The sequence below is a fragment of the Saimiri boliviensis genome, chromosome 2, assembly GCF_048565385.1.
Source record: "Saimiri boliviensis isolate mSaiBol1 chromosome 2, mSaiBol1.pri, whole genome shotgun sequence".
Lineage (NCBI taxonomy): Eukaryota > Metazoa > Chordata > Mammalia > Primates > Cebidae > Saimiri > Saimiri boliviensis.
This window is the reverse complement of record NC_133450.1, coordinates 186,554,679-186,575,282: the sequence shown is the minus strand read 5'-3', so window position 1 is coordinate 186,575,282 and position 20,604 is coordinate 186,554,679. Positions and strand designations below refer to the sequence as shown.

The 20,604-nt window shown below is 45.1% G+C and overlaps 1 protein-coding gene across 4 annotated transcripts in view; it reads left to right on the top strand.

Annotated features, from left to right (window-relative positions):
* Window positions 1-86: 86 nt before the first annotated feature.
* Window positions 87-20,604, top strand: part of SPMIP6 (sperm microtubule inner protein 6) — a 27,386-nt gene continuing 6,868 nt past the window's right edge. Inside the window, exons 1-7 of one of the 4 annotated variants that reach the window (XM_074394994.1) lie at window positions 87-676; window positions 13,421-13,565; window positions 16,303-16,418; window positions 17,712-17,787; window positions 18,019-18,253; window positions 19,537-19,623; window positions 20,086-20,429. In XM_074394994.1, coding sequence (XP_074251095.1) covers window positions 542-676; window positions 13,421-13,565; window positions 16,303-16,418; window positions 17,712-17,787; window positions 18,019-18,253; window positions 19,537-19,623; window positions 20,086-20,191 — 900 coding nt within the window. In that variant the 5' untranslated portion in view covers window positions 87-541 and the 3' untranslated portion in view covers window positions 20,192-20,429. Of the gene's footprint in view, window positions 677-13,420; window positions 13,566-16,302; window positions 16,419-17,475; window positions 17,788-18,018; window positions 18,254-19,536; window positions 19,624-20,085; window positions 20,430-20,604 lie in introns of those variants that run through there. The other 3 variants (XM_010331735.3, XM_003943841.2, XM_074394993.1) reach the window with 3 other exon arrangements.

Here is a 20,604-nt window from a genome sequence, read left to right as displayed (position 1 = left end):
TCCCTCCCTGGGGTATGGGCAAGGGGCAGGTGGGTTGGGAAGCAGAAAGAACTAGTCCTCTGGGTGCACATGTTACTCCACCTCCAACTGCAGTTTCCAGGCATGCCACTGATCTGTTGCATGATGCTGGGTGAGTCACAACCCCTCAGAACCTCTGTTTCTCTTCAACAGTGAGAAGCCTGACCTAGAAGATCTCCAGAGGCCCTCTGAACTCTTAGAAATTGGGCTCTTTTGATATACCGGAGGCAGGAGGGGATCAGGAGCAGTGAGGGAATTACACTTCCTCACCTCCCCAGGGATGGGACTGAGCCAGGTGATATCACAATGGGCAGTGCCCATCCTGGAGGGGGCATCACTGTGGGGTGGGAGCAGGAAGACTGTTGGGGAAGGAAGCTGAGAGATCCTCTGCAGGAGGGGATTGCAGCAGCTAGGGGCACCTGTCAGGCTGGAGGTGTGGGCTCTCTAGGGGAAGGGTGGTCACTGATGTCCAGCAGGAGCCCTTGACAGGTAGAGCCTACCACAGCATCTCTAGGACCACACCATGTACCTGTTCTCCCGTAAGACCAAGACCCCTATCAGTACCTACAGTGACTCCTACAGGGCTCCCACCTCCATCAAGGAGGTCTATAAGGACCCACCTCTGTGGGCCTGGGAAGCCAACAAGTTTCTGACTCCGGTAAGTGGGAGATTGGCAGGGAGGGGCCTGCCAGAGTGTATGGCCAGTCTGGATGCCTGGCAATGTGTGTTTTTAATTATGTGTAGCTTGTATATGAGTGTGTTTTATTCATTTACCTAGGCACAGAATTTACAATGGTTTGTAAAGTAGCACAAAATCCAGCCTTCATGGAATCACATCAGGGTAGGAGGTAGGAACAGACAGGTAATGAACAAGAAATAAACAACAGTTTTATAAATTCTTCAAAAATACTATAAAGGAAATAGAATATTGGAAGTAGAAATGGAAAGGGAGGGCTACTTAGGTCATGGAAAACTCTCTAGCAAGGTGACAATAAACTGAGGCTGGAAAGATGAGAGAGAATAAGCCACATGAAGAACTGAAAGAATAGAAGAGCTGAAAGTTCCAGATGAGTGATCAGAAAGTGCAAAGTCCCAGAGGCTGCCTGTGAAATCGGCCAGAAACTGTTCTATAGGCATGCCTTTATGTATATGTATCATAGTTTCCTTGTGTCTGTGCTTGAAGACTGGTGGCCAGGTGATGGAAATCTGTGAGCCTAACTGTGACTCTGCCTAAGAGAATCTATCTGTGATACATCCAGATACATCCAGCAAAAGATTGCTGAGTATCTTCATGTGGAGGTAACCCTGGATACAAAAGGGAAGGGGCAGACCTTGCCTTTGAGAAGCTCACAGCAAACAAGCAAACAAAGTAGAGTTGCCCAATGTGAAACGTGCAACAGCAGAGGTGGAGAGCCAGAAAGGGGAGAGCACGTCCCAGCTTGAAGGGCAGATCTTCTGAGTGATCCAGGAGGAGGAGGCTTTCAGCAGGAGAGAGTCATGAGAAAAGGCAGCCTGTGGGCAAAGCAAACTGCTGGAGCAGGAGAGTTTAGTCCTCGGGTGAGAGAGGAGTCTGCAGACCAAGAAGGGCCCCTCTGGCTATGCTGAGGAGCATGGACATACAGGTTTTTAAACCTGGAAGGGAGAATCATGGTTGAATTGTGAGTTAGGCCACTCTGGCCACAGTGTCAGGGAATTGCAGGGTCTGGGGCTGAGGACAGGAAGGCCAATGAGGGGTGAAAGATGAGGAAGGAGGATGTAGATGGGAGATAAGGAGATTGTCACAGTTAAAAAAGGAATTTGTTGAACAGGAGAGAATTTTAAAAAATAATTTATTTTGTCTAACTACAAAATAAATACTTGCTCAATGTAGAAAATGTGGATAACTCAGAGAAGCACAAAGAAAAAACGTCTAAAATCCTACTACCTAAAATAACCACTGTTAATATATTATTATGTGCCCTTTCAGGAAACAAATATTTATTATAAAAATAAAATTTATTACAAAGTGGTATATTTAAGGAATCTAATTGAAAATTTAGGTTCTTTATACAGTTTTGCCAGTGTAATCATTCTTATACACGTATCTTTGTACACATTTCCAATTATTCCCTTAGGATAAATTACTAGATGTGAAAAGGTTGGGAGAAAGGATATACACGTTATTAAAACTTTTTCTATATGCCTCAAATTGCTGTAATAAGTAAGGCTTGTAACAGTTTACACTTCCACAAGCAAAATATGAGCGTGCCTGTTTTTCCATACTCAATGGGAAGGAATTTTAAAAAGTAGATCAATAGATCTTGGTCACCATCTGGATGGTGAAAGGAGAGATTAGGGTGACCTTTGAGTTTTTGGCTGTGGCAACCGGAGGAATGCTAACACTATCAACTGAGATTTGGAATAACAGATTTGAGATTTGGAGTTCATTTTAGGACAAAAATATTTGAGGATATCCAGGAAAAGATGTTTGGCAAGTAGTTAGATATACTTATCTGAAGCAAAGGAAAGAGGTCTGGGTTATAGATAGAGATTTTGAAGTCATCATTATATAAATGGTAGGTGAAGTCATAGGAAGAGATAAATTGCCAAAGAAGAGAGAGAAAATGGCCAAGGACATAACTTTGGAGAATATAAATATTTAAGGGTAGGTAAAGGAAGAAAAGCCATAAAAGATGACAGAAAATTATTGCCTGAGAACTAGGAGAAAAATCAAAGATATACCAATAAAGACAGCATTATTAGACAAAGATCAGTGTCAAGCGTTAGTGGCAGAGAAAGAGATCTCTTGGATATAGTAACTCTTGGTAACTTAACCAGACAGCTTCAATAAATGGTGAGGAGTGAAAGTCAGAGAGCAGTGGGATTAAGAATGAAGGAAAGGCCAGGCACCATGGCTCATGCCTGTAATCCAAGCACTTTGGGAGGCTGAGGCAGACTGACGGATTGCTTGAGCCTACGAGTTCGAGACCAGCCTGGGCAACATGGTGAAATCCTGTCTCTACTAAAAATACAAAGATTTTAGCCAGGCACAGTGGCATGTGCTCATAGTCCCAGTTACTTAGGAGGCTGAGATGGGAGGATCACCTGAGCCCAGTAGGTTGAGGCTGCAGTAGCCATGATCACACCGCTTCACTCCAGCCTGGATGACAGAGCAAGGCCCTGTCTCTTTAAAAAAAAAAAAAAAAAAAAAAAGGAAGGCTTCTGTTTTTGGCAGTATGGTGGCCTAGAAACTCTGAAGGGCCCTCCTGCTTCAAAACAACTCAAGTTCTGAATAAAAATTAATTTTTATTTTGTACTGGACTCTCATGGAGATGAATGGTAAGTATAATTAAGAAGGCAGGATTGTCCTGAGGACAAATGCCATTATTGACACTACAAACAGGCATTTAGGCCTTAAACTAGCTGAAAGGTAGAGGAATTAAGTCTGTAAATTCCAAACTTAACCAGAAAGTTTCATGTCTCTGCCCTACTCCCCAACACACACACACACACACATACACCATGAATGTTTATCTTCTATGGTGGAAAACATCCTCAATGTAGGTTTCCAGGTATCCTTTGGAGAAAGGCCAACTAAACATGAGCTCATAATAAGAGATAAAAGAAAACAAACCACCATATTACAGAACCTGCAGACACAACAAACAGTAAACTTAAACTCCCAAGAATTTCAGATATTAGAATTAATAGAGAATATAGAATCATTATGATTTTTTCTAATGCAAAATTTGGCAAGCATAGTGGCTGTACTAATCCCAGCACTTTGGGAGGCTGAGCCAGGAAGATCACTTGAGGGCAAGAGTTCAAGACTAGCCTGAGCAACATAGACCTTATCTCTATTTAAAAAATAAAAACAACTAAAAATATGAAATCATTTAAAATGCAAGCAATAAGAGATTTAAAAATGAGTAGACAAATATATGAAGGAACTGAATAGAATTTTTATAAATAAAAAATATATTTGTTAAACCAAAAACTCAGTGGATGGATTAAAAAGCAGAGTCAACACAGCTGAAAAGTCCAGTGAAATTAAAGGTAGACTGAAAGAATTTTCCCAGAACACAACAGAGAGAAACAAAGAGATGAAAATATGAAAGAAACATTAAACAATATAAAAGGATGAGAAGATCCCACATATATCTAATGGGAGCCTCAGAAGGAAAGAGCATAAAGAACAGGCATTATCTAAAAAGAAAAAGGCTCAGAATTTTCCAGAACTAATGAAATAAATAAATCCACAAATAGAGAAAAAAAAATTGAAGAAATTCCAGGTTAGGCACCTCACGGTGAAACTGCAGTTATACCAAGTTAAGAGAGGACCTTAAAAGCAGACAGAGAAAAAAAGTATTTTCAAAGTATCATCCTTTCAAGAACCAAGGAAAGATAAGACATTTACAGGCAAACAAAAATGTAAATGTTTACTACTATCAGATCTATATACAATAAAGGAACTTCTAAAGGATATACTCTGGGGAGAAGGGAAATTATCACAGACGGAAAACTGATAAAACATGAGGTAAATTTAAGCAAATGTTATCTATAGAAAATAATTATAATAGCTTTTAATTTATAATATTTAAAGGAATAACTAAAATATTAGAAAATTATTTAAGTTGGAACAGGACAGAGTTAGGTGTTCCAAGATTCTCCCATTGTTCTAAAGAGGGTTTAAGATATTATAGTTTTGTACTGTCAACTGCTGGAACTGCACTTGCAAGAATTCCTTTTCTTAAATGGTTCTCATTTGGCCAAATGAGAAATCTGCATGATATTTGGAAGGCATAAATGAAAGAAAAGCCATTTTTACCCTCTGAAGATTGATGTGGGGTACCAAGCACTGCGGCAGCTTATGCACAACGTTGCTGATTTAGCAGTTCACCTTAGTGCCATAGGGCAGCATTTGACTACAGCTCCTAGCTCCTACTAGATCTCCTTCATCCTCTCTGGTTCCAACCTCTCTGGCCAGGTGTGTGTGCAACTCCATGGCAAAGGGCATCAGCTTGTCCTGAAGGCCATATCATCAATGTTGTAGGCAATGAGACAGACGCAAGTTTGACTTTGTCCTCCTCCTGGGTTCCAGTTTGTCCTTGCTCTTCCCCACTTCATGTCCAGTTCTCCTTCCTGATCCCAGCCACTGACTTCATGCTCGACAATAGAGGTAAAGACAACAGCCTTGCAGAGTTGTTAACTAGTATCCACAATTGTGTAAAGTCTCATTTCTAAAGTAAATCCTTTATGCTATATCACTCAAAGTGGTTTATCTTATCCAAATTTGATTGATACAGCTATAATAAAAAAACTGACTAAGCAAAAAGTAACAGACAAAGGAGATTTTCAGATTAAACACAGACACACACACACACACTTTAGATGGATCACTACATAAATGACAAAGTTTCAACTCACCAGGAAGATATAATTACAAACTTGTATTGGCCTTATAGATTAGTAGAAGGACCTGTAATTCTAGCACTTTGGGAGACCAAAGGTAGGAGGATCGTTTGAGCCCAGGAGTTTAGGAACAGCCTGGACAACATAGCAAGACACCATCTCTACCCAAAAAAAAAAAAAAAAAAAAAAAAAAAAAAAGCTAAAAATTATCTGGGTGTGGTGGTGTCTGCCTATAGTCAGGAAGCTGAGACAGGAAGATGGCTTGAGCTCAGGAGTTTGAGGCTGCAATGAGCCATGATCACACCACTGTGCTCCAGCCTGGGTGACAAAGCGAGACCCTGTCTCAAAAAAAAAAAAAAAAAAAAAAAAAAAATCATGCCAGCCTGAGCAATAAAGCAAGATCTTATCTCTATAATTTTTTTTTTTTTTTTTTTTTTTGAGACGGAGTTTTGCTCTTGTTACCCAGGCTGGAGTGCAATGGCGCGATCTCGGCTCACCGCAACCTCCGCCTCCTGGGTTCAGGCAATTCTCCTGCCTCAGCCTCCTGAGTAGCTGGGATTACAGGCATGCGCCACCATGCCCAGCTAAAAAATTTTTTAAAAATAAAAATAAAGAATTACCAGAAGGAGAAATTGATAAAATATACCATATTAGATTGTAACATACTACAATTACTGATAGGTCAAGCAGACCTCCTCCCCAATCCCCCCAAAAATCAAAGATCTAAAACTCTTGAAACATAATTAATATACTTGATTTAACATAAATAGAACCCTGAACTCAACAGCTACAGATTTAAACATACAAGGGACATGATAAAAGTTGACCAAGTTGTAATTCCAGCACTTTGAGAGGCTGAGGAGGCAGATCACAAGGTCGGGAGTATAAGGCCAGCCTGACCAACACGGTAAAACCCCGTCTCTACAAAAATTAGCTGTGTGTGGTGGTGGGTGCCTGTATTCCCAGCTACTCAGGAGGCTGAGGCAGGAGAATCTCTTGAACCTGGGAGGTAGAGGTTGCAGTGAGCTGAGATCATGCCACTGCACTCTAGCCTGGGCAACAGAGCAAGACTCCACCTCAAAAAAACAAAAAAAAATTGACGAAGTACTAGGTTATAAAACAAACATAAACCAAATTCAAAGATTGACATCATGCAAAATAACTGTCTCTAACCTCAATGTAATAAAATTACAGGCGGGGCACAGTGGCTCAAGCCTGTAATCCCAGTACTTTGGGAGGCCGAGGCGGGTGGATCACGAGGTCGAGAGATCGAGACCATCCTGGTCAACATGGTGAAACCCCGTCTCTACTAAAAATACAAAAAATTAGCTGGGCATGGTGGCTTGTGCCTGTAATCCCAGCTACTCAGGAGGCTGAGGCAGGAGAATTGCCTGACCCCAGGAGGCGGAGGTTACGGTGAGCCGAGATCGCGCCATTGCACTCCAGCCTGGGTAACAAGGGCGAAACTCCGTCTCAAAAAAAATAAATAAATAAAAATAAAATTACAGATCAACAACAAAAAGATAAGCAAAATCCTTTGTAAGTTTAAAATTTTTTATAACACCATTCTAAATAACAGGTCAAATAAGAAAACAAATGGAAATATACTCAGAACTGAAAAGACTGCATATCAAAACTTGTGAAGTACGAGAAAAGCTGTAGAGAAAAATCTATATGCCTAAATCCTTGTCTAAAAATAAATATAAAACATAAATGACCTGAACATCAAACTTTACAAGTTTGGGGAAAAGAATGAATGTTTAAAAATAGAAGGATGGAGATAATGAAAATAAGAGCAAAAGTTAAACTAGAAAGCAAAGATTCAACAAGATGAACAGGCAAAAGTTGATTATTTGATGAGACCCATAAAATAGACAAATCTCTAGAGAATTAAGAAAAACAAGGCACAGATGAATAAAAGAAGGGTCTAAAAATGGATGTAGAAGAAAATAAAAGAGAATGTTTTGAAAACTTTATGCTAATAAAATTGAAAACAAATAGACAAAACTAGAAAAATAAAACTTGCCAAACCAGTTCAAGAAGAATTAGAAAAAAATCTGAATGCGCCTATAACAATTTAAAAATTAAACCAGTAATTTGAAAACTTCCCACAAAGAAAACACCCAATATAAAGTTGCATTCCTCAAATGCTCGAAAAACAGTTGTCTTAATCTTATACAAACTCTGTCAAAGAACAGAAAAGAGAAGATGCTTCCTAACTCATTATATGAAGCCAGCATAACTTTAATACAAAATTAATCAAGAGGACCAGGCACAGTGGCTTACACCTGTAATCCCAGTACTTTGGGAGGCTAAGGCAGGAGAATTGCTTGAGCCCGGGAGTTTAAGACCAGCTAGGGAAACATAGCGAGACCTCGTCTCCACAAAAAAATTTTAAAAATTAGCTAGGTGTGGTGGCACACACCTACGGTCCCAGCTACTAGGGAGGCTGAGGCAGAAGGGTCACTTGAGCCCACAAAAAAAAAATTAATCAAAACAGTATAAGAAAAGAAAAGTATACAAGCCAATGCACTCATAAATACAAAAGGAAAAGTTTAAATAATATATTGGAAAACCGTAGCCAGCAGTGTATAAAAAATAATTCATGATGGTTACATTGTATTTATTTCATAAATGCAAGGATGGTTTAACATTAGAAAAATAAATATCATTCATCACATTAATTCAAGAGAAAACCACAAGATCATTTCAAAATATGCAGAAATGGACATGGGATCTTACTAAAAAATCTTGAACTGTACACTTTGAGTGAAATTTATGGTATGCAAATTATACCTCCATAAAGCTATTTTTAAAAAAAGATGCAGAAATAGCAGTTACTAAAATTTATTACCCATTCATAACTAAAAAAGAAAAACTTAGCAAATATAATCCAATAAAGAATATATACCAAAAGTATACAGCCAACATTATTCTAATTAGATGGTAGGAGCATTCTTTTAAAAATTGGAATCAAGACAAGGATGTTCACTGCTTCTACTCAGAATTGTACTGGAGGTCCTCGCGAGGACACCACAAAAACAAAAAGTAAAAAGATACTAGGATAGGAAAGGCAAAAACAAAATTGTCATTATTTGCAGATAATACAACTGCACAAATAGAATTGATAAATTGACTGGTTTAAGGTAGTGAGTTATCTCAATTGATTGTTCACAGCCAGTTACAGATCAAACTACTTTTTGTTTTTGTTTTTGTTCTTTAAGATGGAGTCTCGCTCTTGTTGCCCAGGCTGGAGTGCCCTGGTGCTATCGTCTCACCACAATCTCGCCCTCCAAGTTCCAAGCAACTCTCCTGCCTTAGCCTCCTGAGTAGCTGCGATTACAGGCATGTGACACCAGGCCCAGCCAATTTTTGTATTTTTAGTAGAGACAGGGTTTCTCCATGTTGGTCAGGTTGGTCTCAAACTCTTGACCTCAGGTGATCCACCTGCCTTGGCCTCCCAAAGTGCTGGGATTACAGGCATGAGCCACCATGCCTGGCCCAGATCAAACTTCATGTTCCACTCTTTCTTTCTCACTACTGTGTTGGACTAGTCCTTTTAAAAAAAGAATCTATACCCATTATTATAATAATTGGATAAATATTAAAAGTCAATCACATTTTTTCACACAAACAAATATTTAGGAAGCATAATTTTAAAAATATACATTATTCTAGCAACAAAAAATAAAGATAATTAGAAACTAATGATGTGTGCAAAACTGTATGGATAACACTATAAAACTTTATTGAATACTTTTTTCTTTTTTGAGATAGAGTCTCGCTCTGTCGCCAAGGCTGGAGTGCAATGGTATGATCTAGGCTCACTGGAACCTCTGCCTCCCCAGTTCAAGTGATTCTCATACCTCAGCCTCCCAAGTAGCCAGAATTCCAGGTGCCCACTACCACCCCTGGCTAATTTTTGCATTTTTAGTAAAGACAGTGTTTTACCATGTTGGCCAGGCTGGTCTTGAACTCCTGACCTCAGGATCCACTCGCCTTGGATTCTCAGAGTGCTGGGATTACAGGTGTGAGCCACTGTGCCCAGCCAACTTTACTGAACACTTTTTCAAAAATACTTAAATAAATGGAGAGATATAACATGCTCTCAAATGGGGAGAGTTACAATCACAAAAATTAAGTGCAGCTGGGCACAGTTCCCAGCACTTTAAGAGGTCGAGGCAGGCAGACTGCTTGAACTCAGGAGTTCAAGATCAGCGTGGGCAGTATGGTGAAGCCTCATCTCTACAAAAAATACAAAACTTGATAGGGTGTGGTGGCGTGTACCTGTAGTCCCAGCTACTAATTAAAATCCTAACAGGATTTTTTGAAAAATTCAACAAACTGTTTTTAAAATTTATAGAGAAGGGCAAAAGTTCAAGAAATAGCTAAAACACACCTGAAGAAGATGAGCTGTCCAAACTCCTGACAGATTAAATATGGAAAGTAAAACTGTTTTGCGTTTATAAGGAAATAGAGAACATTGTCTCCATCTGAGAGTATGGATGGATTACTTAAATAATTCACAAAAAGCACTGATCACAAAAGAAGAATTTAATTGTCAAGTATATTAAAATTAATAAGTCCTGTTCATCAAGACACTATAAAGAGAAATAAAAGCCAGGTGGAATGGCTCACACCTGTAATCCAAGTACTTTGGGAGTCTAAGATAGGAGGATCACTTGAGCTCAGGAGTTCAAGACTACCCGGGGCAACACAGGGAGACATCATCTCTACAAATTTTTTTTAAAATTAGCTGGGTGTGATGGTGTGCACCTGTAGTCCCAGCTACTCAGTAGGCTGAGGCAGGAGGATAGCTTTAGCCCAGGAGATCAAGGCTGCAATGAACTGTGATTGTGCCACTGCACTCCAGCCTGGGCAACTGAGTGAGACCCTGTCTCAAAAAAAAAAAAAAAAAGAAATGTAAAGACAGAAGCCACAAACAGAAAAGAGATTTGTAACATGTATAGGTGCTAATAGTAAATGACTAATATACAGAATATATGAAGAATTATAATTCTCTTGGTTAAAACTGAACACGTTTTGACTCCCTCCTAAAACCCCTCTAAAACTACAGTAAATGAATATTTAAGAGATAAACTCATAAGGATGGTGAGAAGGAAAAGGCAATGGCAACACAATTTTGGAAGTTGGAAAAGATGATAAACAAGTAACAATTGACTTAGCAGATCTGAGAAAGCTGAATCTAAAGCCAGCAATGGGAAAAGCAAGCCATAATTCAACATAAAACTGCAGAATTTCTGAAAGGCTCAGGAACTGAATCCTAGGCTTCTCTGGAACTGAGGATGGGACAGGACCAAGGCAAAATATAAAGATTATTTGAAAGCTGTTTAAGAGGCAGTTAGGCCAGGCCAGGTGGCTTACACCTGTAATCCCAGCATTTTAGGAGGCCAAAATGGGTGGATCACCTGAGGTCAGTAGTTCGAGACCAACCTGGCCAACATGACGAAACCCCGTCTCTACTAAAAATGAAAAAAAAAAAAAAAAATTAGCTGGATATAGTGGAGGGCATCTGTAATCCCAGCCACTTGAGAGGCTGAGGCAGGAGAATCCCTTGAACTCCAGGAGGCGGAAGTTGTAGTGAGCTGAGATTGCACCACTGCACTCAAGCCTGGGTGACAAGAGCAAAACTCCATCTCAAAAAAAAAGTTAAACTCTAGTCACCCCTTCTATTTCATGCCACAGGGTAACTGCCCACCTCTGCCTCTGCAAAAGTCAAAAGGCTAATTTTTGGTGAGGACCGCCCGACTAGGGATACCAATTGAGGACAGGGTACCATTTTGAAACCAGGTAAACCTCCATATACTGAACGCTAAAATCCCCAGCGCAGTCATCAGCACCAGATTCTCAGAACACTGGCAGCTAAGCCATTACCTCAGGCCAAAGGTTGAAGGAGTCTTTTCTGAAGAATCTCATCAGCCAAGAGGAAAGATCTACACATATTGAAATTAGAGTTTGCAAAACATTGTCCAAAGACATGTTTGGACAATGATGCTGATGGTGTACAAAGCCCGCCACACAGCTCAGAGCCTTCTACACGTTTTTATAATCTCCTACTTATCAATAGGAGCAGACAGAGATGTCACGCACCTTAGGAAAACATCTCACAGAAAAACTGATGATATCTATGAATTATTCTAAATGACTGTTTTGTGTTTGTGTGTCTGAGTGTTTAGTGTGTAAGTGGATATATGAACATACATCTATATGTGCATCTATGAGTGTATCTTGGTGCACAGGGGTATGTGTGTGGTTGTGTGTGTTTAAAGCTCAGAGAAATGCTGAGTTATGGGACCCATCCACCCATCTCCCATATTTTGCCCTCCATCCACACAGAAGTGTGACTGTGCAGGCTCTGCCCATAGAACAATGCCAGCTGGGCACAGCTTATCTCAGAAGCCCCCAAGAGAGAGGTTTTCAGGATGGTTGGAGCACTGGGAGCAACCAGGTCTCAGCCTTGGCCAAGAGAAGGTCCAGGTGTGATGTCTCATGACTATAACCCCAGCACTTTGGGAAGCCAACATGGGAGGATCACTTGAGTCCAGGAGTTCAGTATCAGACTAGGCAACATGGTGAAACTCCATTGCTACAAAAAATACAAAAATTAGCCAGGTGTGGTGCACATGCCTGGGAGGCTGAGGCGGGAGGATCACTTGAGCCTGGGAGGTTAGGACTGCACCGATGGTGGTGCCACTGTACTCCAGCCTGGATGGCAGAGTGAGACATTGTCTCAAAAAAAAAAAAAAATCATAAGGAGCAAGTGTGGGTGATAGCATCACTGTCCCAGCACCTCACTGCCTGTTATGTGGAAGAAGCCCTATCTGACTTTGCTGAGTGTCCCACCCCTGTGACCCAGCTGCCTTTTCAGATCAGCTGCCTGCAGATACCTGTGGGCCCACAACTACCTTGGCATTCAGCCCTCAGCTGAGGAGAAAGGGGCCTGGAAGGGAGGCCCTGATCCAGGCTTCACAGATCTAATCAGATAAGAAGTGACAGGATAAGTTGAGGTGAACTCCAAAAAGTAGAGGGGCCCAGGGCCTGGACCAAGAATAGGAAAAGTGTCAAGGTAGGATGAGGACCAGGCCAAATCGAGGATCAGAGCCACAGCAGAATCAGGGTGAGGTTGGAGTCAGGGAATTATATATATATTTTTTTCTGAGACAGAGTCTCACTTCAGCACCAGGCTAGAGTGCTATGGCACAATCTTGGCTCACTGCAACCTCCGCCACCTCCCAGGTTCAAGCGATTCTCTTGCCTCAGTCTCCCTAGTAGCTGGGACTATAAGCGTGCGCCACCACACCCACTTAATTTTTGTATTTTTAGTAGAGACAGGGTTTCACCATGTCGGCCAGGATGGTCTCCATCTCTTGACCTCGTGACCCGCCTACCTCAGCCTCCCAAAGTGCTGGGATTATAGGCGTGAGCCACCCGGCCTGACCAGGAATTACATTTTAAAATAGGTGCCCCTCCAGCACTGTCCTTCATTTTCCTCAAGATGCTAGACTACCAGAGAGCCTTTCCTGTCCAAGACACTTACATAAGGCAGCCAGCTCCAGGGTAGCCCCCTTTTCTGAGACTCCAGATTGTGTTGGGGCCTGCTGCACTGTTGGTGGGAAACCCGGCCCTGCTACCAGGCAGCACACAGTCTAGGAGAAAAAGGACAGGAACATGTAGCTCTGAGCTTTATGAGCTACCAGACAGGAAATGGCAGAAATGAGAAAGTCAGAAAACCACTCTGACTTAAGGCCACCGCTTGGCTCCAAGCCCCAGCCTTGGATGAAAAGAAAGGAGAAAAGGGTAACTCAGACAAGATAACTATGCAGAGGAGCCAAGGCTGGCATGGGAATCCCTCTGACATGGGGAGGGGGGTTGGGAGACCCACCTGGGCTGACCTTCTCAAAAGAGGCTGGATGTAGATCCAGCAACACCCCAGGGCTGGGGTCTCTGTGCCCCTGACCAGTTCTCCCCTCTCCCCTGTCCCCTGGCACAGGGTCTGACTCATACCATGGAGCGCCATGTGGATCCCGAAGCCCTGCAGAAGATGGCCAAATGTGCCCTACAGGACTACACCTGTAGGGGGTCCATATCAGGCCACCCCTATCTGCCTGAGAAGTACTGGCTTTCTCAAGAGGAAGGTAAGGTCTTGCCCTTTGCTGACCCCTAAAATGACCCCCAACCTGAACCTGACCACCTGGATCCTGAACTCCATCCTCTTTTTTTTTTTTTTTTTTTTTTTTAATTTTTATTTTGAGACAGAGTTTCGCTCTTGTTGCACAGTGTGAAGTGCAATGGCACGATCTTTGCCTCCACCTCCTGGGTTCAAGTGATTTTCCTGCGTCAGCCTCCTGAGTAGCTGAGATTATAGGCACCCGCCACCACACCTGGATAATTTTTGTATTTTCAGTAGAGACAGGGTTTCATAATGTTAGCCAGACTGGTCTCAAACTTCTGACCTCAGGTGATCTGCCCGCTTCAGCCTCCCAAAGTGCTGGGATTACAGGCCTAAGCCACCAGTCCTGGCCTCCATCCCAATTCTATATCAACATTATCTCCACCCATGACCTAGATTTCTTCCCTAACCACCCCCGACTCCCAACTACCAGACCTGACCCTGGTTCTGGAGGAGATGACCTATGCCTTGCCTTTTGGGGTTCTTGTCTGTGGGAAAAAAAGAGCTGGAAGGGCCCTGGGTCTCATCCTTAGAGAGTTGGAGAAAGGATTAATCTCCCACAAACAGATCCCTCCAAGTGCATTCCAGATGCCATCTCCCATCTTCCCAGCCATCCTGCTCCCATCAACTCCCTTCATCTCTCCTGCATCCCTCTGCGCCACCACACCTCTTTCCCTCAACCTTGAACCTTCTCTAGTTTCTTCCCAACTAAAAATTCTCTCTTGCTCCTCTTCTCAACAGCCAAGTTTCTCGGAAACATGATCTGTACTCACTGTCTCTATTTCCTCACCCCTTCTTATACCTTATGAGAAACTGTCTTCTCATTTGCTTGGGCATCTATGATCTGTCTAGCTGTACGTTTGAAAAGAGCCAAGTCTGGTCTTTTTCACAGCTGTGCCTCTCCATTGAGCACAGCACCTGGCTTCGTAAGTCTTTGTTAAATGGATTGAGAATTCCCAATGGAAGTTGGGGGTGTGCATCTCCTACAATCAAACAGTAAATTGCTCTTGAGTGGCTCTGATTACCAAATCCACAGGAATATAGTCTTTACCTTTTGAGATCTTTACCCTCCTAGACCAATGACTTGGACTCTTCTGACCACTCTCTACTTTTGTGTGTGTGTGTGTTAATCCTCCAGCATGCAAACTATGACCACTCTCCACTTGAAACAACTTCCTCCTCAGCTGCTCTGATGCCTCCCTTTCCTGTGCATCCACTGTGGAAACATGGGGTTCCTTGGGGTATTATCCTGCACCCTCTTCTCCCCTTGCTCCTCCTCCAAGGCCATTTGAGTTAGCACAAGGGTTTAATTACTGACAGCTTTAAGTCCTAATTTCCAGATTTGTCCTCTCACTCAAATTCCACTCTCCTTCATATGCTTATAGTCATCTTGACCTGGATGTCTCCAAATACCTCAGTCTCAGTATGTCCAAACTACCATCCCTGAACTCCAAATCCCAGCACTCCACCCCTCCCTTCACACAGCTCCTCTTCCGCTAGGGCTTCTTCCACACTGTCTCACACATGCGTTCTTTCAGACTGTTGGATCATGGAGGGCCTTGTAGGACAGGCTTAGGTGACTGGGGGCTGAGGGGGGCAAACCCTACAGAGTTTTAAATAGGAGAGTGTCTTTGCTAAATTTTCATTTGTGAAAAAGTACCACAGCTGCTATGTCAAGGTTGGATTATAGAATTTCAAAGATGCGGCAAGGAGAACAGTAGAATTATCCTAACAGCTTTTCATGTGCCAAGCATCATTCTAAATGTCTTACATATACTAACTCATTTAAATCTCACAACAACCCTGTGAAGTAAGTAGTACTATTATCCCCATTTTAAAGTTGGAGAAACTGAGACATAGCAAAATTAACTTGGTCAAGGTCACACAGATAATAATTGGCAAAACGGAAATTTGAACACAAGCAGTCTATCTGCAGAGACAGGTATCTATTAACCAAGACATTATATGTCTTCTGGTTAAGGTGCTGTGAAGATATGGAAGTGAGATCATGGGGTACTGGAAGAGGGAGTTGATTCAAGTGATCTATTTATTTATTTATTTAGACTGAGTCTTGATCTGTCACCCAGGCTAGTGTGCAGTGGCATAACCTCAGCTCACTGAAACCTCCGCCTCCTTGGTTCAAGCAATTCTCGTGCCTCAGCCCTCTGAGTAGCTGGGTTTACAGGTGCACGCCACCATGCCCAACTAATTTTTGTATTTTTAGTAGAGACAGGATTTTGCCACGTTGGCCAGGCTGGTCTTGAACTCCTGAACTCAAGTGATCCGCCTGCCCCAGCCTCCCAAAATGCTGAGATTATAGGCATGAGCCACCGCACCTGGCCAGATTCAAGTGATTTTGAAGGAGGTAGAATAGGCAAACCTTGAAGCCTGGATTAGAAGATGAGAGAGAGGGAGGAATTGGGAAGAGGCCCCTTGTCCAGGTAGGCTGATTCAAAAAGGGTAGTGGCAGGATGAAAAGTGGCACAGTGGATTCAGACTAAACTCAGAAGGCTGCCTTATGTGGGAAATGGGCTGCATCTCAGTGTTTAAGACACGTGTAGGCCTGCTGGGCTTAGGGTCTGGCCTGAGGACAGTCTGTGAGGCTCAGCTTTGTACTGGGGATCAGAAGAGAAACATGTGGGGGATCCCAGATCCTGGAGTAAGAAGTAACACTATTTGACATCTCCATCCCTAAAATCCAGCAGACAAATGCACAACAAACTACCTGAGCAGTGACCGGTACAACACGTGGAGGACGGAACCTTACAACAGCAGCTGCTGCAACAAATATACCACCTATCTCCCTCGGCTGCCTAAGGTATCTACTGCACCCAGCACAGATGCCTGGGGATTGGGACAGGCATATCCCACCACTTCCCAAACCACAGTGACTGATATTTCACCATTAGTTCCTCATTGCTTTCCCAACAATACTGCCCCAGGGCTCTTCCCCATCTGTGAAACTAGAGTTTGTATATATATTTTAGACAGAGTCTCACTCTATCACACAGGCTGAAACACAATGGCACAGTCTCAGCTCACTGCAACCTCTCCCTCCCAGGTTCAAGCAATTCTGCTGCCTCAGCCTCCTGAGTAGCTGGAATTACAGGCGTGTGCCACCACACCTGGCTAATTTTTGTGTTTTCAGTAGAGATGGGGATCTTGCCATGTTGGCCAGGCTGGTCTTGGACTCCTGGCCTCAAGTGATCTGTCTGCCTCAGTCTCCTAAAGTGCTGGGATTACCGGCATCAGCCATCGTGCCTGGCCAGGTTTGCATTTTTATTAGTTGAAAAAGGAACCCAAGAGTGGGGCTGTGCTGGGCCCCTGGCTCTCAATCTCTGGGGATTGGGTGCCCTCTGCCCCAATCCCTGGCTGGGCTTTATAGGGACATGGCTGATGTGTACTTCTTGATGTGCTACCTTTCTGAAGCTTCCCAGCTGGCCCCTCCCCTGTGATACTGGGGCTAGCCATGGAGTCAGTGATACACTCAATCTCCCTGCTCCACCTTCCCCTCCTTTGTGACGTGAGCACAGATGGAAAGACGAAGACCAAGGCTACCCAGTAGCAGTGCAGATACAGGAGAGTCTTCCAAGGACACATGAGAAGGTCCAGCCACGGCCCCAGGCTCAAGGGCACCCAAGAGGACCCAAGACCAGAGCTGGGGCTCTTAACTGCAGGCTGATGGCTGACCCTGGGTTGACAGAACCCTTTTGAATTAGAACTTCCTCAAGAATTAGAATCTTTCACAAGTTCTGCACAGAATGGGCAAGCAATATTGAAAACCCACTATTCGAGAGACACCCTGACACAGCTAGTCAGCTAGACAAAGAGGGGTAAAATCAAAGGCAAACTCTGAAACAGGGTTGTCACAGGCCCCGGGGCCAAACCCCATTCACCTTCAGCCTTCCCCATCCCACCCGCTCCTGCAAGCGGCGTAAACGCGTTGCCAGGCGACAGTGGCAAACACTCAGAGCCCTGGAGAGAGGTGGGAAGCTGCTGAGGGGCAGGAGATGGCGCGGCCTGACGATAGGTCTGGGTGTTCTGGGAGGATCCCAAAAAGGGAGCAGCTCTGCCATGTCAGAGCTTGAGGTAGCATGTGTGCCACTTCTAGGAGGCCGGGATGGAGACAGCAGTTCGAGGAATGCCCTTGGAATGCCCTCCTAAGCCGGAGCGGCTCAATGCCTACGGTAAAGAGTGGTAGTGGGGCGGTGGAAAGAACAGGTGGAGAGGGTAGGGGAAGGCCGGGAGGAGGGCGCGATGGGGACCTGAGGACGGAGAAGAGGCCTAGGGTCCTGGAGAGGGCGGAACCCTGAATTTATCCGTCCGGCTTTTGTCTCCGCCTCGCTCTGTGACGCGGCCTCTTCCCAACCCTGTGCATCTATCTTTGGGTCTCCTGCACTTGGGACCCGCGGGCACAGAGCGCGAAGTGGTGGTGAACATGCTGAACTCACTATCGCGGAACCAGCAGCTGCCGCGGATCGCGCCCCGATGCGGGTGCGTGGACCCGCTGCCCGGCCGCCTGCCCTTCCACGGTTACGAAAGTGCTTGCTCTGGCCGCCACTACTGTCTGCGCGGGATGGACTACTACGCCAGCGGGACGCCCTGCACTGACCGCCGCCTGCGGCCTTGGTGCCGGGAACAACCGACTGTAAGGTTCGCAGGGCTCGGCCCGCCTCAGCCGGGCTCCACCCCCCACAAGCCCTGCCCCAGAGCCCCGCCCCACTTCCAGCCCGGCGTCCTCTGGGCGGGCCCCCAGCCTGCTCTACCCCCGCGCCGTGTCCCGTCTTTGGGCTCCAAGGCCTGAGCTAACAACTGAGGCGGGAGAACCAGAACGGAGGTTACTCTAAGTCCCCGACCCCTGTCTCTCTCAAACTGGGCTCAAGGTCATCCTAGCCTCTGTATATGCTCTGGAGGTCCTGCTAGAGGGTTTTTGAGGAAGAAACCCCGCACATCAGTCGCATCCTTTCCCACGTCTCCTTGGCCCTGCCTCCTTCCCTGGACACCTGGCCCTAGAGACACAGGTTCTAGCCTGTGGAGCGCCCTGCGTCCTCAGAAAAATGTCCTCTCTTGCTGGGCCCCCGTCACCGTCCCTAGTGGGTGGGGGTCATCGCTGAGGGCTACGTGAGCCAGGAAATGGTGACCACTTTACCAGAATGGCTCTGGCCTCCTCGGATCCCGTACCACCTGCGGAGGTAGGCACCCTCGCGTGTTACAGCTAAGTAAACTGAAGCCCGAGCGCACACCTGGAGCCCAGACTGCAGTGCGGCATTCGTCCTGCACCCGGCGGCAGCCAAGCCTAGGAGAACTTCGTCCGCGGTAGCCCAGAGAGCTGTGCAGAGGGCGTCCATAGTGATCCCCCGCTCCTTTCCAGGCCGATAGAGCCTGATTCATTGTGCGAGACTGAGTCTTATCCCTCTCAAGGGCATGGGGGTGCGGAAAGTATCTGAGCCTTTAGAAAGCTCAGAAACGATGCTTTGTCCTAGTGCTGGAGAAACTGTTGTCCAGTGGTGGGGAAGGGCCCTGGTTCTCATCCTTAGAGAGTTGGAGAAAGGATTAACCTCCTACAAACAGATCCCTCCAAGTGCATTCCGGATGCCATCTCCTCCCATCTTCCCAGCCACCCTGCTTCCATCAGCTTCCTCCATCTTTCTTGCATCCCTCTGTCCCACTCAACGACCAGAGCCCGACCCTCTCCAGCGTCCAGCGTTCTTCCCTGAACCGCAGAAATGAGGCCTGGTCGGAAGGAAGACTTCCAAGGGGGACTTCCTGAGCTGGTGCTACAGTGGGGGGTCTTTAAGAGTGGGGAAGAAGGAGAGGAGGATTTGCGGCCTTGGGATGGACACCTGAAGCGCCGTCCAGGGGCTTGGTCTAAATTGGGGGATGCGAGTCAAAAGGCCCAACCCCTCCGTGCCCACGGTTTCCTCCTCCTCCTCCAGATGTGTACCTCCCTACGAGCACCGGCCCGGAATGCAGTGTGCTGTTACAACTCCCCTGCCGTCATACTGCCCATATCCGAACCTTAGGTAAGTCTAGTGCGCACACACTCATTTGCACACAGATTTTGGAGTCTTGGTGCGCCGGGGCGTCGGGGGGACGATGGCGGGTAAATGAAATGAGAACGCTCCGCTGCGGTGCACTGACAGGCAGACACCACCAGGGGGAGCTAGTGCCATGGAGCAGTCAAGGCCAAAGGACCGTAGGAGAAGGCTACGAGGCCGATACTGAAGGTTTACAGGTTAGCAGTGGGCTTAGAGTCAAGGTCATTGGGCTCAGAGCTTGAAGTAAGGAGTAAGAAGTCAATGTTAAGGAGGAAGTATTGGGTATCAGCCATTTAACAGCAGAACCTAAGGTTAGGAGGTCAGTATTGAAACCCAAGGTCAGTGCTACAGGCAAAGTGTAGGGATAAGGTTAGCATTATGAACTGGAGTCAGATATTCACTTTGACAGATGAGGATCCAAAAGGGCTGACCCATCTCTCCCTGCAGGTGGGACACAAGTCACTTCAAGAAGACTGGTGGTCCCCAGAGAAACAACTATGTCATCCATCCTGAGTTTGTGTCTGAGACCTATCCTGACTATCGTTGCTGGTAGAGCCTGGGCTTGCTGGGCCATGGGGGCAGAGCAATAAATAAACTCTTCATCCCCAAAGCCTACCTCCTGTGTCCTTACCCAGCAGGATTTGGAAGTGAAGGGCCAGTCACTCAGGCCTCTACCAAACCCCTTCAACTGAGATGCAATTTTTCTCAAAGTCGCTCTTCCCTGAGCCTTTCCAACCCCATCATCTCAGTACGTCCCTGAGTGCCCTCCTGATACCAAACAGTTGCCCTATATCCAGCTGCTGTCCTCCTCCCTTGCATCCCAGAGCCCAAATAAATGGGTCCATGTTGCAATGCAGGCAGGAGTCATCTACTTCCCACCCCATGAAGACCCTCCAGCTAACATTTCCTCAGTATGTCCCCAAACTTAGATGCCCTCCCACACATCAGAGGACTCAGAATCCTTCC